General features: G+C 37.7%; 3 protein-coding genes and 1 pseudogene across 3 annotated transcripts; all 4 read left to right on the forward strand.

Annotated features, from left to right (window-relative positions):
- The first annotated feature begins 457 nt into the window (after positions 1-457).
- LOC112416678 (uncharacterized) lies at positions 458-2284 on the forward strand. Its single transcript, XM_024770997.1, has one exon. The coding sequence runs from the start codon at positions 458-460 to the stop codon at positions 2282-2284; it is 1827 nt and encodes a 608-aa protein (XP_024626765.1).
- A 63-nt stretch (positions 2285-2347) lies between these two features.
- On the forward strand, positions 2348-7178 carry LOC112416679 (uncharacterized). Its single transcript, XM_039827978.1, has 6 exons — positions 2348-3909; positions 4202-4565; positions 4611-4974; positions 5167-5585; positions 5676-6901; positions 6998-7178. Exons 1-6 carry the CDS (start codon positions 2348-2350, stop codon positions 7176-7178), a joined length of 4116 nt encoding a protein of 1371 aa, XP_039683912.1.
- A 6266-nt stretch (positions 7179-13444) lies between these two features.
- On the forward strand, positions 13445-14221 carry LOC11430118 (kiwellin-1-like; annotated as a pseudogene).
- A 2976-nt stretch (positions 14222-17197) lies between these two features.
- LOC11426922 (kiwellin-1) lies at positions 17198-17787 on the forward strand. The gene has a single exon (XM_003623874.3). It carries the CDS (start codon positions 17227-17229, stop codon positions 17785-17787), a length of 561 nt encoding a protein of 186 aa, XP_003623922.1. The 5' UTR covers positions 17198-17226.
- The last annotated feature ends 607 nt before the right edge of the window (positions 17788-18394 follow it).

Here is an 18394-nt window from a genome sequence, read left to right on the forward strand (position 1 = left end):
AGTCTTTCAGTTTGTTTTTGATGTTTTTGTGTAGTTACGGAGTCTATCCCTTGGTTCACTTTGTTGAAAGGGAATTATCTTGTTTTATTTTGAAAGTTTATCCCTTGTCTTTGTTGTTAGAAAGGGAATTATCTTGTTTTACTTTGAAAGTTTATCTCTTGGCTTTGTTGTTAGAAAGGGATTTATCTTGTAATCAACTTTGTTTTTTTATGATTTGTTTAGGTTGGTATGTTTACAAAACTGCTTCTATAGGTCCTTCAATAAAAATAAAAAAAATATATATAAAAATTGCATATTTTGGCATATAGCATATCATGCATCATATTGCATTCATAAAAAGTATCAAAATCCAAGTCTCATACTCTCCTCATTTCTGCCTCAGAAAAGCAAAGTGGCCCGGCGTATTCAGTACAAACCCACTCGCATTCACAACACTCGAGCTCATATCAAGAAAAGGATGTTAGCGGCAGAACAGGAAAACGCTCAGCTCAGAGAGGAACTGGTTAACCTCAAGGGGGAGATGGAAAGAATGGCACTTATGATGGAAACTATGATGGCTGAGAGAGAGCAAGCAGCAATCTCCAATTTAACTCCTGTTGTGGTCGTCACAGCTGCACCTGAGGGTCCCCCGCAACCATCTCCGACTACTACTACAACTATCGGTCTCACCCAGCCTCTGATGACTGATTTTTCTTCCGGTAATATGGCAACTATGGGCAACTCAGGCTTCCGTCCTCTTGGCCCCCAGGGTCCCTTTGCTACTCCTCAGTTTTCCATGCCTTCAGGCTACCCTTGGGGCATGCCGATTGCAACCAACGGGGGTTTTGGTCCAGGCGCTATTGAAATGCCTGTCACACAGGGTCAACAGACTTCGGCACATTTCCAGATGAGTCAACCGATTCCTCAAGCTACCATGACTCAAGCAGGTCCTACTGTGCATATTGGGCCACAACATGAAGAGCAGATTTATCACTCCGACAGTATAATGGGGGATGATAAAGCAATCGATTGGGAAGAAAGGTTCGGTGCTCTAGAGAAGAAGATGAGTAATATGCGGGGGAAAGAAACAGTCGTCCAAAGCATATATGACCTTTGCTTAGTACCAGATGTAAACATACCTCCAAAGTTCAAGATGCCTGTATTTGAGAAGTATCAAGGGGACACATGTCCACAAAATCATCTAACTATGTATATTAGGAAGATGATAGCTTACAAGAATAATGTTCCCTTACTCATTCACTGCTTCCAGGATAGTTTGACTGGTCCGGCACATACCTGGTTCATGGGGTTGAAAGGAGTCACTACTTTTGAACAGTTGGCTGAGGCCTTCATGCAACAGTACAAATATAATACCTATCTGGCGCCAAGTCGCAAAGAGTTGCAGTCCTTAACCCAGAAAGATAAAGAATCGTTCAAAGAATACGCACAACGCTTCATTCAAAAAGCTGCTCAGATTCGTCCTCCCTTGGATGAGAGGGAACTTTCAGAATTGTTCTATGAAACCCTGAGCCCTTGTTATTCAGAAAAGATGATTGTCTGTGCATCACAGAAGTTCACTGATTTGGTGGAAACAGGAATGCGTATCGAGGAGTGGGCTCGTAAGGGAGCAGCTGTTTCGGGAAGTTCTTCAGGTGGTTCTTCAGGGGTTTCGTCCAATGGTAATAAGAAATTTGGGAATGGTTACCCAAAGAGGAGTGCTCAAGAGGTTGGCATGGTGGCTCATGGAGGACCTCAGCCCGTGTACCCTAATCACCCCTTTGTTGCCAACATCACCCCACAAATGACTGCGCCCCAGAACCCAAACTATCAATCACCCAGACCTCAAGGACCCGCACCATACTACCCCCCATTATACCAACCACTATACAACCTACAACAATTCCCTCAACAACCATATTACTCCCAACAACCATACCAACAAAGACCACAGCAACAACCCCGTCCTCAGGTTCCTCACAATCAGCAGAATCAAAGGCAACAATTTGACCCCTTGCCAATGACCTATGGAGCATTGCTCCCTTCTTTACTTGCACAGAATCTGGTCCAAACAATACCACCTCCTCGCATTCCAGACCCTCTCCCACGCTGGTACCGTCCGGACCTTCATTGTATTTACCATCAAGGGGCACCAGGCCACGATGTGGAGCGTTGTTTTGCTCTTAAGAAAGAGGTTCAGAAACTGATAAATAGTAAAGAGTTAACCTTCACCGACCCTGATGCTGTAGCTCAGAACAATCCTCTGCCTACTCATGGGCCTGCTGTTAATATGATTCAAGACGATTAGGAAGAGGCTCGCATTCTCTCTGTAGGTGATATCAAGACTCCTCTGGTACCGATACATGTGAAAATGTGTAAAGCAACTCTCTTCAACCACAATCATGAAGCTTGTGACATATGTTCGATGGATCCTCGTGAATGTATACAAGTCCAGAATGATGTGCAGGGTCTCCTAAATAGAAGGGAACTTGTGGTTACAAGGGAACCCGAGAGCAAGGACGTCTGTGTTGTCACTCCGGTATTCAGAGCCAGGAGGCCGCTAGTGATAAACCCTAACAGTACAAAGCCCGTTGGTACTCCCTTGGTAATCTGTGTGCCTAGGCCCACGCCTACTACTGCTCAGAAAGCTGTACCCTACAAGTATGAAGGCACGATTCTAGAGCCCGGAAGTGAGACAACTTCACCTGTTGCTGTGGATAATATCGCAGAGAATAGCCGGATTTTGAGGAGTGGCCGCATCCTTCCTACGGTGGGTCCGAAGAGTGTTAGTGTTCCGATCGATGAGCCAGTAAAAGAGCGAAACGCCGGTAAAGGTAAAGCTGGGGAGCAGGCCAAAGAGTTTGACTTTGAGGATGCCGATGAAGTTTTGAAGCTGATCAAGAAGAGTGAATACAAGGTGGTGGACCAGCTGTTACAAACTCCTGCGAAGATTTCCATCATGGCCCTGTTATCAAGTTCTGGTGCTCATCGGGATGCCCTGAGGAAAGTACTAGACCAGGCATTTGTGGATTATGATGTAACTCTGGGTCAATTCGAAAGCATTGTGGGGAATGTGACCGCGTGTAACAGTCTGACTTTCAGTGATGAGGATCTCCCAGCGGAGGGGAATAAGCATAATCAAGCGTTACTCATCTCTGTACTTTGCAGAACAGACTCGTTATCCAACGTCCTGATAGATACCGGCTCTGCACTTAATGTGATGCCCAAGTCAACCCTCGACCAATTGGCGTACTCCGAGGCTCCTTTGAGACTTAGCAAGGTGACGGTAAGGGCCTTCGATGGAACTAGGAGATCGGTGTATGGTGAGGTAGATTTGCCAATTTCGGTCGGCCCACATGAATTTCAGGTTACTTTCCAAGTCATGGAAATCCAGGCTTCTTTCAGCTGTTTGCTCGGCAGACCATGGATTCATGACGCTGGGGCTGTGACATCTACTCTCCATCAGAAATTGAAGTTTGTAAGTCGTGGAAAGTTGATCACTGTGAGTGGCGAATCGGCCTTTTTAATCAGCAATTTGTCTGCTTTCTCTGTTATCGGTGGTAGTGGTTCAGACGGGCCATCATTCCAAGGGTTCTCTGCCGAAGAAAGTGTCGGTAAAATTGAGACTTGTATGGCTTCGTTGAAGGATGCCCGGAGAGTAATTCAGGAAGGCAAAACCGAAGGCTGGGGTCAGCTAGTGGAGTTGCCAGAAAACAAGCGTAAGGAGGGAATTGGTTTCCTTAACAGTAAGCCTGGGATGTTCGACCCTACCAGAGGTTCTTTCCACAGTGCTGGTTTCATTCATGATTCGCCAGAGACCAATGCAATTTTAGATGATGCACCTGGAGGAGTGACACCGGTATTTGTGACGCCGGGAGGAGCTTGCTGCAACTGGATTGCTGTTGACATTCCTTCTGTGACACCCCGCTCTGAGTAATGTGTTTGTCTTGTCTTTTGTTGTTTTTTTTGTTTGTTTTTTAGAAAACTCCTTTCGTTCTGCCCAAGGCGAAAGTGAAATCATGTAGGGCTTTGTTTTGCTTCTAGTACTTTTATTACAAATAAAAATCGTCGTTTCTTTCACGGCTTTTATTACTTTTTATTTTTTGTTGCTTTTTCTGGAAAAATGGTAATACAAAAATCCAAAAAAATCATTCTCTTTTTCTTTTAAATTTCAAAACCAAAGGTCTGCATTTACTCATTAAAATCAATCATGAATCATGTGCAGACTGAACATAAGTGAATCCGTTGAACACAGTGACCCCATGCTTTCTCCCAACTTTGAGGTCCCGGTTTACGAGGCTGTGGCAGAGGAGGATGAGGAGATCCCGAATGAGATCAAATGGATGTTGGAACAAGAAAGGAAGACAATTCAACCTCATCAGGAGGAGATAGAAATCATCAATCTGGGTACTGAGGAAGACAAGAAAGAAATCAAGATTGGGGCATCGTTGGATGTATCTGTCAAGAAAAGAGTAATTGAGCTTATCAGAGAATATGTTGATATATTCGCATGGTCATACAAAGACATGCCGGGTCTAGACCCTGATGTCGTTGAACACAGACTGCCTTTGAAGCCTGAGTGTCCTCCGGTAAAGCAGAAATTGAGAAGATCTCATCCTGATATGGCCCTCAAGATCAAAGAGGAAGTGCGAAAGCAAATTGATGCAGGTTTCCTAGTCACATCAGAGTATCCTCAATGGTTGGCCAACATAGTGCCTGTTCCAAAGAAAGATGGCAAAGTCAGAATGTGTGTTGATTATCGGGACTTGAACAAGGCTAGTCCGAAGGATAATTTTCCTTTGCCTCACATTGATGTATTGGTTGATAACACTGCTAAGTGCAAGGTTTTCTCCTTCGTGGACGGTTTCTCCGGCTACAATCAGATCAGGATGGCTCCTGAGGATAGAGAAAAGACGTCTTTCATCACACCCTGGGGTGCTTTCTGCTATGTGGTGATGCCATTTGGTTTGATAAATGCTGGTGCCACTTACCAAAGGGGTATGACCAAAATCTTTCATGATATGATTCACAAAGAAATTGAGGTCTACGTAGATGATATGATTGTTAAGTCTGGCACAGAAGAAGAACATGTTGAGTATTTGTTGAAGATGTTTCAGCGGTTGAGAAAGTACAAGCTCCGGTTGAATCCCAACAAATGTACTTTCGGTGTTAGATCTGGTAAACTCCTAGGCTTTATCGTCAGTCAAAAGGGTATTGAAGTTGATCCCGACAAGGTCAGAGCCATCAGAGAAATGCCTGTTCCAAAGACAGAGAAGCAAGTCAGAGGTTTTCTTGGTAGACTCAATTATATCTCCAGATTTATCTCTCACATGACCGCCACATGTGGACCAATTTTCAAGTTACTCCGCAAGGATCAAGGGGTGAAGTGGAATGATGATTGTCAGAAGGCTTTTGATCAAATCAAAGAATATCTGTTAGAACCTCCAATTCTTGTTCCTCCAGTTGACGGAAGACCTTTGATCATGTATTTAACAGTACTGGAAGATTCCATGGGCTGTGTTTTGGGTCAACAAGATGAAACCGGAAAGAAAGAGCACGCTATCTACTATTTGAGTAAGAAGTTCACTGATTGTGAGTCCCGATATTCTGTACTTGAGAAAACTTGTTGTGCTTTAGCTTGGGCTGCCAAGCGTCTCCGTCATTATATGATTAATCATACAACTTGGTTGATATCCAAGATGGATCCTATCAAGTACATATTTGAGAAGCCAGCTTTAACTGGAAGGATTGCTCGCTGGCAGATGTTATTGTCCGAGTATGATATCGAGTATCGCACTCAGAAAGCAATCAAAGGTAGCATCTTGGCAGAACATTTGGCTCATCAACCAATCGAAGACTATCAACCAATCAAATTCGACTTCCTAGATGAAGAGGTTATGTATCTAAAAGCAAAAGATTGTGACGAACCAGTGTTCGGTGAAGGTCCTGATCCGGAATCCGAATGGGGTTTGATATTTGATGGAGCTGTTAATGTCTATGGAAGTGGAATTGGTGCGGTACTCATTACCCCTAAGGGTACTCACATCCCTTTTACTGCGAGGTTACGTTTTGATTGCACAAACAATATCGCAGAGTACGAAGCTTGCATCATGGGTATCGAGGAAGCCATCGATTTGAGGATCAAGAAAATTGTCATTTATGGAGATTCCGCTCTTGTGATTAACCAGATCAAAGGAGAATGGGAAACTCGTCATCCTGGATTGATTCCCTACAGAGATTATGCAAGGCGTTTGCTGACTTTCTTCAACAAAGTAGAGTTACATCATGTGCCCCGCGATGAGAATCAAATGGCAGATGCTTTAGCTACTCTATCCTCAATGATCAATGTGAATGGTCACAATACTGTGCCAGTAATCAATGTCCAATTTCTCGACCGACCTACTTATGTGTTTGTAGCTGAAGCAATTGATGATGACAAGCCATGGTATCATGATATCCAAGTTTTCCTTCAAACTCAAAAGTACCCACCTGGGGCATCCAACAAGGACAAGAAAACATTGAGAAAATTGTCAAGCCGTTTCTTCCTTAACGAAGACGTTTTGTATAAAAGGAACTTTGATGGGGTCCTACTTAGATGTGTGGATAAGCATGAAGCAGAAAAATTGATGCGAGAGATTCATGAAGGCTCTTTCGGAACTCACTCATGTGGGCACGCCATGGCGAAGAAGATATTGAGAGCTGGGTACTACTGGATAACAATGCACGCTGATTGCTACAATCATGCCAAGAGATGCCACAAATGTCAAATCTATGCTGACAAGATTCATATACCACCATCTATGCTCAATGTCATCTCTTCCCCGTGGCCCTTCTCTATGTGGGGCATTGACATGATTGGTCGGATTGAACCAAAAGCTTCCAATGGGCATCGCTTCATATTAGTGGCTATCGATTATTTCACCAAGTGGGTTGAAGCAGCATCTTACGCCAATGTGACCAAGCAGGTAGTGGTCAGATTTATCAAGAACAACATCATCAGCCGCTACGGTGTTCCCAACAGAATCATCACAGACAATGGCACAAATCTGAATAACAACATGATGAAAGAGTTGTGCGATGACTTCAAGATTCAACATCACAATTCTTCTCCTTACAGACCTCAGATGAATGGGGCAGTTGAAGCTGCAAACAAGAACATCAAGAAGATCATACAGAAGATGGTAGTTACTTATAAGGACTGACATGAAATGTTACCCTACGCTTTGTATGGATACCGTACCTCAGTGCGAACCTCGACAGGGGCAACCCCTTTCTCTTTGGTATATGGTATGGAGGCTGTACTACCTATAGAGGTTGAGATTCCTTCTTTAAGAGTCTTGATGGAAGCTGAATTGTCTGAAGCTGAATGGTGCCAGAGCAGGTATGACCAGTTGAATTTGATTGAGGAAAAACGTATGGCTGCTTTGTGTCATGGACAGTTATATCAGTCAAGGATGAAACAAGCATTCGATAAAGGAGTCCATCCCCGCGAATTCAAGGAAGGAGATCTTGTGCTCAAATGTATCAAATCCTTTCAACCAGATCCTAGGGGCAAATGGACGCCAAACTATGAAGGTCCCTACGTGGTGAAGAGAGCTTTCTCTGGTGGTGCTTTAATTCTTACAAATATGGATGGAGAGGAGTTACCTCGTCCTGTGAATTCTGATGCAGTCAAGAAATACTTTGTCTAAATATATAAAAGAACAGCTCGGTAGGTCGAAAACCTGAAAGGGCGGCTTAAACCAAAAATGAGCGTCTCGATGGATCGAAAACCCGAAAGGGCGGTCCAGGCAAAAATTAGAGACAAAAAAAAAAAAAAAAAGGAAATTATCCTGATAGATCGAAAACCCGCAAGGGCGATCTATGCAAAAATTAAGGATCGAGACAAGTAACTGCATCAGATGAAACATCACTCGCCCGAGACACCTTGACTGTCAGAAGTTCTCTAATATTGAAGCATCCAAACTATGGAATTCAAAGTGGTTAAGAAGTATAGCGGTTATTGTGTTCAATGTACCTATCCCTTATAATTACCATATTCCAACTCTTTGTAATCTATGGTGCCATGCCTTTAGCCGGTCACCATTTCTATTAAATCAATTTGAGCATGTGCCCCTTTGTTGGAATTCTTGTTTATTCTATGTGCAAAAAAATCTTTCTTTCGTTTTTAGTATTAGTATTTGAAGCAAAAATTTTGAAAACTTTTCTAAAGATTTTATGTTTTCTTTCCAAAAAAAAAAAAAAAAAAAAAAAAAAAAACAAAAATGACAAACATATTATCTTTAAAAACATGTATCACATAAGTATGTGTCAACAGTTGGTCCGAAACAAGCAGGTTCAACAAAGAAGAAATAGTCATTGCAAAAAAAAAAAAAAAAAAAAAAAAAAAAAAAAAGAGGCGCCCTGGTGGATCGAAAACCCGAAAGGGCGATCCAGGTAAAAATTAGGGGCATACAAAAAGAGAAAAAGAAAAATGTCTCCCCGGTGGATTGAAAATCCGAAAGGACGATCCAGGCAAAAGTTAGGGATTTCAAAAAAAATATATATACAAAAAGGCAATGACTATTCAAACATGAAAATACGGTGTTGCATTGGTGAAATGGCGACTTCTACCCCGGTTTGGGAGGACTTACCCCAGTAGTATGTTTAAGGGCTGTACCCCAACAATGGTTGATTCATTCCCTGTGACTTTATTCCCAATGAAGGTTTCGAGTGTTCGTCCAGTGATGCCGGGCCGTTCTCCTTGTAGACCTGCCCAGTCCTGCCTCAACAATCTTACCATTATGCCGTCATATGAGTCTCATACATACTCATTCATTCATGCATACATAGCACGCATATAAATATCATCCATACATAGTTGCATTTTTACCCAATGACTTATTTCAATATCCTTAGATATCACCCCCAGCGTGTCTAACTCCAAAATGTCATCAAATCAAACATGTGGCAGGTCTCATCAGTAATCAGTCTATACAATTCCCCTTTGTCTTCAGACAAATTCCTTGTTCCCCTCAACTTTATCTTTATCAAGTCATTCCCTTGATACCAAGCTTTACAATGTCTTCACTTTTACCGTGTGTTTGCTATCCCACAATGTTAGCAAACCCTATCGGTCCGTCTTGTCTTTACTTTCGCCACTCGTCGGCAAATCATGTCTTTACTTTCGCCACCCGTCGGCAAATCATGTCTTTACTTTCGCCACTCGTCGGCAAATCATGTCTTTACTTTCGCCACTCATCGGCAAATCATGTCTTTACATTCGCCACTCGTCGGCAATCAATCATGTCTTTACATTCGCCACTCGTCGGCAATCAATCATGTCTTTACTTTCGCCACTCGTCGGCAATCAATCATGTCTTTACTTTCGCCACTCGTCGGCCAATCATGTCTTTACTTTCGCCTTGAAACATTGTCATTTATACTTACCTATCATTTCTTTCCCCAGTGATACCTATCCATTTGGCTCCCAGTCAGCCTCTGCATCATCTTTACCTTCATACTTACATCATATTCAGTCGTATTATCACATTCATCAGCATTACATCTCTGGCGTTTCAAATGGTCCAAAATTGGCGTTTTCATATATTTAAGTCTCTCCGACCCTTTGGTTTAAAAAGTTCTCTTTTAAAACCTTTGTGACGAAGAAACTTAAATAGGGGCATCTGTCATACCCCAATTTTGGACCGTTTAAAATCTCTTGTCCGTATTTTAAAATGGTTCACGTTCCCTTTTATTCGTTTTTTTTTACCATTTAAAATTCGGGTTTCTTGTCTTTAGTCATTCAAAAAGTTTTTATTTTTACATTTAAATCAACGTTCGCATTTCACAACAATTAAAACCGTCTCACTTTCATTTTTATGACGCATTTTTGTTATATAGTCTTTTTAGTCGTAACGATCATGTCTAAAAAAAGAGAAGGTCTAATCGCATTTTAAAAGGCGTATCTTTTTAATCATTTCAACCGAAATTTCGGCAGGGAGGATACTTTGAAGTACCTCATGTCAGATTTCGAAGGGGCTTTTTATTTTTTTAGTTTGTTTATTATTATTTTATTTTATTTTATTATTATTTTTTTTAAAAAAAAAAACAAAGAAAGGAAAGTCACGTGAGTGACTTTCTTTCTTCCTTCCTCTTTTCTTTTCTTTTTCTTATTTTTTTTTTTTTTTTTTTTATTTTTTTATGTTTTTTTTTATTTTTATTTTTATTATTATTTATTTTATTGATTTATTTATTTATTTGTTAAAGTCTTTTTCTCCAAGTCTCAGCTGCAGGGGTATTTTGGTCTTTGATCTGTACCAGAGCCAACCCTAGTTTGTCACTATAAATACACTGTCCAATCATTGGGAAATGGTCCGAAAATCACTGTAGCCGCATCAGAGTCAGAAAACGGGTCAGATTGGTCCCCATCACATAGAAAACACTTTTCCCTTTTCTCTCTCTTTCCAAATACGAATCAAACACCAAAAATCACAAAAAAGATGAACATCACCAACAACATTCATGAATATTCATGAACATTCATCCTCATAACTTTTTACCAGAAATCAACATAAACACCACAAATCCATAAAACCAACTCAAATCAACACATAACAAAACAAAGCGAACCGAACCGGAGCAAAAGGGACGCGCCTGAACCGGATCGGAGAGAGAGCAGATCCAAACTTGGAATCAGCGTGAGGTCGCGAAGAAGAAAGAAGAGAACCGGACCGGAGCAAAAAGAGCAGGTTGGAGCAAAAAGAACAGATCGTGACGGATTCAACTCGAGGTAAAGATGTAGAAACTTTCTCTTTCACGTTTTTGTGCTTTCTTTGTAAAAAAAAAAATTAAATTCAAACTCAGATCTACTCCGTTTGGGACTTGTTTTCAAAAATCTAAGCTCGGATTCACGTAAAGCAGGAAAATGGATGTTTAAAAGTGCAAAAAATTTCTGAATCGGAGCAAATTTTTTTACTCCGGCGGCGGCGCCGCCACCGTAAGGCGACCGGCCGCCGCGCCGGAGTTAGACACCAATCGGAGAAGATGACCGGAATTCTAGAGAGAGGTCAGACTCTCTCTCTCTAGAATTCAAAGAGGAGAGAAGTTTTTTTGTGTTTTGTGTTGTTTTTTTTGTTGAAGTCCCTTTTTATACTACACTTGTTTTTGTCCAATCCTATATACGCGCGTACATGCTCTTTGGTGCTCCCTCGCGTTATGAGCCATCAGATCTGGATCGTTCCTTGATCTGATGGCTACTGTGTGTTTTGTTTTTGAATCATGTGTGTGTCTATTTGGGTGAACATTGGTATGCTTTCTGTTCAAACCGTCGGATCTATGATCTGACGGTCACTGTGTTTCCTTCTCTATTTTGTGTTTTTTTTAAACCCTTGGATCTTTGATCCAATGGCTATGATGAGATTTTGGGATTCAGATCTGGACCTCTGGATTCATCCAACGGCCCAGATTTGATCCTGCTGAGCCAATGTTTTATTATTTCTTATTTTTATTTATCTTTATTTTTAAATACTGTTTTTTTACATTTTTTGACATTTTTGTGTTTAGAAAAATTCTAAAAAAAAGTTTTCTCACTATTTTAATTTTCTCTAATTTTAAAAGTCCATCCTATTTATTTTTTTTCTTTTAATTTTTTTTTTATTTATTTCTTATATGATGATCTTAATTATTATTTGTCTTAATTCTTGCTTATTATTTCTTATGTCTCATTCATCATAATATTTCTTGTGATTACTAACTATTTAATTTTTTTGTCTTGAATCATAGCATGCACATTTAATTTTCCCATTATTTTATTTTGTCATTGACTTAGTGTGTATAAATAGGAAATTGGTGTAATTTTATTTCTTGCATTTTTATTTTGGCATAAAGGCCTTAGGGTTGTATTTAGGAATTGATGTAATAATGTAGGTAACACAAGCACCGACACTACCACGTTTTATTTACCGCTTTCCGTTAGTTTTTACGACGTTACGTTAGTTTTCACCGTTAGTTTAGAAAAATCATTTTCTCAAAAAGTCAAATATGCAAAACTTCAAAAATCATTTTCTTAATAACATTTTTCCTTTATTTTTTCTTAATCAAACTCTCAATCAATTTTAATTCAACTTCAATCATTTTCAAAATTTAAAATCAATTAACTTCACTCATTTCTTTTATCTCATGCCTTGAGGCCTCTTTCTCTTCTTAAAACCCATTTCGAAAAATCTTAAAATCAACCTAACCCACTAAAGAAATTTTTGAGTGGAACTACGTCGGTTTTGATCCCTTTCCCAAAAAGGGTACGTAGGCAGAGGACTCGTCCTTCCAAATCAAATAAAAATAACCAAAAACATACTTCTTCTCCCTCCATTCTTTCACTTAGATTTTAGGTAATAATTTTTTCAAATAAGCAACAAAGTTAGCACAAGATAATCTAGGTAAGAGGTTCCTATGGAATACCATAGACGCTTAGGGTGCTAGCACCTTCCCTTCGCGTAACCAACCCCCGAATCCAAAGTCTCGAAGGGGTTTTTACTCATTTTTTCCCTTCCCAAGAATAAAAATCGAGAGTTCAAAGATTGACGATTCAAATCAATTAATGGTTTGACATCCGAAAATCGTGAGCACATATATCCATTAAAATCTTAGTCTATATGCATCAATAATTGCATGAGAATTAATGTTGACACATATGCATTGGCTGAAAAACACGAGAAATTTACTCAAATGCTCCTCAACAGTTAACTGCCGAGTTATGGAACCGGCTGCAGTTAACTACCGAGGAAAACTTCGACAATTAACTGTAATGGATTGATTTTGAACGTTTCAAACAATTGCAGTATTATATTTATGCATATTATATATATATATATATATATATATATATATATATATATATATATATATATATATATATATATATATCTTAATAAGAATATCATTTAAATCTTGACCAAAAAAATAAAGAGCATTTAAGTACTCAAAAAACATTTCAATAAGTGTAAAAATTAAGCATTTGAATATTGTTTTGCAAATTACTTAAATAAATAAAAAATCTTTGTGCACAATTATTTTAATGTAGAAAATATAACAATATATTATACCTTAAAAAAAATCGCTGTGCACAATTATTTTAACAATTTTTTTATTATTATTTTTATTTAAGTAATGTGCAAAACAATATTCAAATGCTTAAATTTTACACTGATTTAAATGTTATTCTTATTAAGATATATACGCATAAGTATAATACTGCAATTGTTTGAAACGTACCAAAATAATGATTGAAACATTCAAAATAAATAAATATTATTAATGACAATTTATGGTTTTTGTCAGAAAAAAACAGGTTTGAGGTTTCCTCGGCAGTTAACTGCCGAAGTTTTCAGTTTTCCTCGGTAGATTACTGCCGAATTTTTCCTCGGTAGTTAACTGCAGCCGGTTCCATAATTCGGCAGTTAACTGCCGAGGGATATTTGGATAAATTACTCGTGTTTCTCAGCCAATGCATATGTGTCAACAGCGATTCTCTAATTGCATAGATACAATGAAGAGCTTTTACTCCAAAGCTTCTTACCTTTGACTGATTACTCTCATTTTAACTAGTATGTATTCTGAAGCCCAACAATGTCGTCCAAGTGGTAGAATAAGTGGAAAAGAGGTTCCTTGTGGACAATGCAATCAAGAGAATGATTCTGATTGTTGTGTACAAGGACAAATGTATACAACTTATGAATGTTCGCCATCAGTGTCTACTTACACTAAAGCATATCTCATACTTAATAGTTTTCAAAAAGGTGGTGATGGTGGTGGTCCTTCGTATTGTGATAATCAATATCATTCTGACGATACTTCAGTTGTTGCACTTTCCATCTGATGGTTCGATAACAAGAGTAGATGTCTTCACAACATTACAGTGAATGCAAATGGAAGAAGTGTGGTGGCCATGGTAGTCGATGAGCGTGACTCTACAATGAGATGTGATAAAGATCATGATTACCAACCTCCTTGTCGCAACAACATAGTTGATGCCTCCAAGGTTGTATGGGAAGCATTGATATCAATGGGGTGATGCCTCAAAATCAATGGGGTGGCCTTGATATCATCACATGGTCAGATGCTTGATGTTGCTGAAGTTGGGAATTTTATTTCTGGTTTTGTTTCTATATTTGTAATTAGTTCATTTTGCGAACTTTTTTTCTCTCTTTAGTGTTTCATGTGTATATCGTTCTATTGTAAAATTATGAACTTTTTTTATACATACTATTTTCACACGTATACATCAAAGTTTTTTCTAAATTACATTTGAAGAATGGTGGGTAATTTACCCACCAACCAATGAAAATGAGCAATTTATTTGTGGGGTCAAGATAGTTCATATATGCTTATGTGGCTAATGTGTATTGGTTGAGGTAAATTACTCATCATTTTTTCATGGATAGCCTAGTTGTTACCATATATCAAATCCTAAACTAACTATTTCCCTCGTTCAAACCCTTTTTTTATAGACCATAAATATTACCTTGATGTGGATCACACCATTGAAATAATAGGGTTTGAGTAAATAAATTAAGAGCATTGGTACATCGATATCTTACAATTTTTTTTTAGAGGTGGTGCATCTTATAAACGATCCTCCTATTATGTTTACCAAGTTCACAAACATATCTCAATCATAACTTCATATTGATGACTCTTAAAGATGGACGATAAGAATATCTCCCCTCCTCCAAAAGAAGCTCAGAGGCAGAGCCAGAGGGTGTCATGGCCTCCCCAAAGTTTAAAAAAATTCCATTTTTAATAGGTATATAGACACATTTTTAACTAAATGTTATGTTATATATATTAACGTTTGTATTACAAATCATGTCTTTACACTCTAGTAAGGTGGTTAAGTGCCTCACATTTGAAGCTTGAAAATGTATATAAAAATGGACAAAAAGGACCAAATTGAAATGAAAAAAAAATAAAGGATCAAACTGTTACCTGAAATTAAGTTAAGGGACTAAAAGTGTAATTTTGCCTAAATATTAATTAGGACCAACCCAACATGTTAAAAGGCCTAAAACATACTTTATAGTAAGGTTTTTGAAAATAAAAATAAAATAGCAAAATATTTATAAAAAGAAAAAAAAAGTTTTGTTAAGTCCAAGATTTGAACCTCAAACTAAAAGGATTTGAGGCATCAATGTTAAATAACATAAATGATATTCTTTTTCAAAATTTTGAGATCTACAATCGTAGTTGTGTCCCTTGACCTGTGTCGGCCTTGAAGTTAATCTAACAATTGTAGGAACGTCTAATATGAATTTAGTCTAAATGTGTGCTTTACTAATTTTCGTAAATTTTAATAAAATATTATATATGTTGCCCATTTTTACTAGGCTTAATTACACTTTTGGTCCTCGTGTTTTGGCCTACTCACGAAACTGATCCTGCCCTTTTAAAACAGAACAAAACGGTCCTTCAATTATCATTTTTGTTGCATTTTTCGTCCTACCTCCTATTTTCAAACCCCAGAAACGTAGATAAATGACAGTTTTAGGAAGTTTTAGACCTACCTCTATGCTCAACCATGAAATCAACAAGGAATAAAACATGCGGACACAAAGAATCTATTATATTCAGCACACTAACAAAAAAAAATCATAATTTGAAACATATCTTAGAAATTAGGGTTTTTTTGGTTAGTGTGTTGAATAAAGTGGATTCTTTCTACCCACATGCTTTATTCCTTGTTTATTTCATGGTTGAGCATAGGGGGTAGGTCTAAAACTGTTATTTCTCTGCGTTTTTGGAGAATAAAATGGGGGGTAGGACAAAAAATGCAACAAAAATGATAATTGAAAGACCGTTTTGTTCTGTTTTAAAAGGGCAGGACCAATTTTGTGAGTAGACCAAAACACGAGGACCAAAAGTGTAATTAAACCTTTTTACTATTATTATTAAAACAAATTACCGAAAATTATAGGTCCATCCTTGTACTCGTTTTAAGAAGTCTAAATTAGATGCACCCCTAAATTTACTAATTAAAAGCAAATTTAAGGACAAAATTTGTTAACCAAAAATGCATTTGATAACCAAAATGACAAACAAAGAGACACGAGAGAATATGTTTTAATATTTTAATACATTCAATAACTATAATGTTAATGGGTCACAAATTTAGTGCTCAAAATGATTGTTTATTCAAAATCAATTTATACTTTTTTTTTGTGGTGCAAATATCAAGGGTGATTAAGTGTATATGTTTGCCATTACAGTAAGTATGATAAGATCACGACGAATCGTCGCGTGAGCCTAACATACTCACTGTAATACCAAACATATATTAAGTTTCTATTGTAATAGGGAATAACCTCGCATTTTATGAAAATCGGGACCAAATTGATACCTTCAAAAAAGTGAGGGACCAAGCAGGCCATTAACTCTTTTTTGTATTACGGCTATAGACAGACGTTCACATGAAACAACATCATGACAAGCATTTTCAACTATTTATGTTATTTTTATCTTTATTAGTCTTGCACCAATTGATTCAGGCAATGTTCATGAATCATGTACATCCTTCATAACCACTTATGGAATTATATCAACACTACACAAAGATTCTCAACACAATGGTGAAGAGGGGAATTAGACAATTTAGATTATGTAACAACACCCTTACATTTTTGTAAATAATTGATATAATTAATATTTTTACCTAGAACAGCATATTAGAATCAAAAGCTAAAGTTGATGATATGGCCGGCAGAATCTATTAAGGATGTTGGCTAGTTGTATTTGGTGTGATTGCTACATCAATGGAGTGTTAATATTTGGACTATTACTTGGTTCATGTTCAAGTTACTTACTGCCAACTTGTGTTTCATTGATTTAGTTTTGTATTCAAAGTTTAACATCAACGTTGCATGATTGGATATTGTTTTTATTCTGAAGAAAAAACTATCAAGTAAATAATTAATTGATCTATATGTTGTTTTTTACATTTTTTTTTATTGAAACCCACAGCATCAAAAACAATAAACTATTGTAAAACTCTTTAAAAGAACCATTTACTAGTCAAGCTGTAGTTGTCAATGGCTAAACAAAGTAAAAGTAATTCTTTGACCTTAAAAATGTTTCAACCCTACATTGCAGCTGTAGTGAACATAACCAAATGATTTACTTGATGTGGCTATTAATCTCTATATATACCCTTTGAGAATCCCAATCCATGCATATCAAACACTCAAATACTCGGAAGAAAAACACAACTAAATAGACAACATGAAGAGTTTTTGCTCAAAAGCATCCTTTCTTTTTCTAGTTTTTCTGATTATCATGTTGCACTCTGCAGCCCAACAGTGTCGTCCAAGTGGTAGAATTAAAGGAGAAAAAACTCCTTCCGGACAATGTAACCAGGAGAATGACTCTGATTGTTGTGTACAGGGAAAAATGTACACAACATATAAATGCTCACCATCAGTATCTACTCACACTAAAGCGTATCTCACGCTCAATAGTTTTCAAGAAGGTGGAGATGGAGGTGGACCTTCAGCGTGTGATAATCAATATCATTCCGATGACACCCCGGTTGTTGCACTTTCTACTGGATGGTTCAACAACAAGAGTAGATGTCTCAACAAAATTAAGATTAGTGCGAACGGAAGAAGCGTGGTGGCCAAAGTTGTTGATGAGTGTGATTCGAGAGCAGGATGCGATAAAGAACATGATTATCAACCTCCTTGTAACAACAACATAGTTGATGCCTCTAAAGCTGTGTGGAAAGCCTTGGGTGTGCCTCATGATCAATGGGGTGGATTGGACATTACATGGTCTGATGCTTGATATACTCTATGTGTTTCATGTAATATAAATTGTATTTTGGTGAGTTTATTTGTTTATAATCTTTTATGTATCATATTTATTAGTTTGTAAGTTTTCTTTATCTTCTTTGCTATGCAAGTTTTCTTTCAGATGTAAACGATCAAGTTTCATGATGCTTTGATTTGTAAATATTAGCACTACACTTCCATATAAGTTTGAGTTGTTTTACTTTAGTTTTGATGTGTGAACAATGAATTTGCATATTAGGGTCCGTTTGTTACGGATTAAAATAAAATTGATTTTGACATAAAATAATTTAGAGATTATTTTTCAGAGATTCTTTAAAAAATCAAAATCTATTTTTTGTTTGTTTACCATGTCAAATATCAAAATGATTTTTAGTTTGTTTGGATACAACTTTCTAAAAGTGATATTTTATTATAAAATTCTATAAAGGACACAAAAATATTTTCAAATATAACATGTTTGTCAATCCCATTAGGAACAACACTCACTTCACCTTCTTCTATGTACACCAATTGATCTACCTGTCAATCCCATGGCAACCTGCATTTTCCAGTCTTCCATTCTGATCATCTTGAAACTTCAAGCTGAGCTAGTTTTTTAG

The sequence above is a fragment of the Medicago truncatula genome, chromosome 7, assembly GCF_003473485.1.
Source record: "Medicago truncatula cultivar Jemalong A17 chromosome 7, MtrunA17r5.0-ANR, whole genome shotgun sequence".
NCBI lineage: Eukaryota > Viridiplantae > Streptophyta > Magnoliopsida > Fabales > Fabaceae > Medicago > Medicago truncatula.

Bases quoted from the DNA above. Each gene is read 5' to 3' on its own strand.
- LOC112416679 (XM_039827978.1), top strand. From the start codon at position 2,348: ATGTGTAAAGCAACTCTCTTCAACCACAATCATGAAGCTTGTGACATA. The intron at 4,975-5,166 runs GTATGACCAAAA...GTAAACTCCTAG, and splicing joins TGGTGCCACTTACCAAAGGG to GCTTTATCGTCAGTCAAAAG. The intron at 6,902-6,997 runs GTGGGTTGAAGC...TGTTCCCAACAG, and splicing joins GCTATCGATTATTTCACCAA to AATCATCACAGACAATGGCA.
- LOC112416678 (XM_024770997.1), top strand. From the start codon at position 458: ATGTTAGCGGCAGAACAGGAAAACGCTCAGCTCAGAGAGGAACTGGTT.
- LOC11426922 (XM_003623874.3), top strand. From the start codon at position 17,227: ATGAAGAGTTTTTGCTCAAAAGCATCCTTTCTTTTTCTAGTTTTTCTG.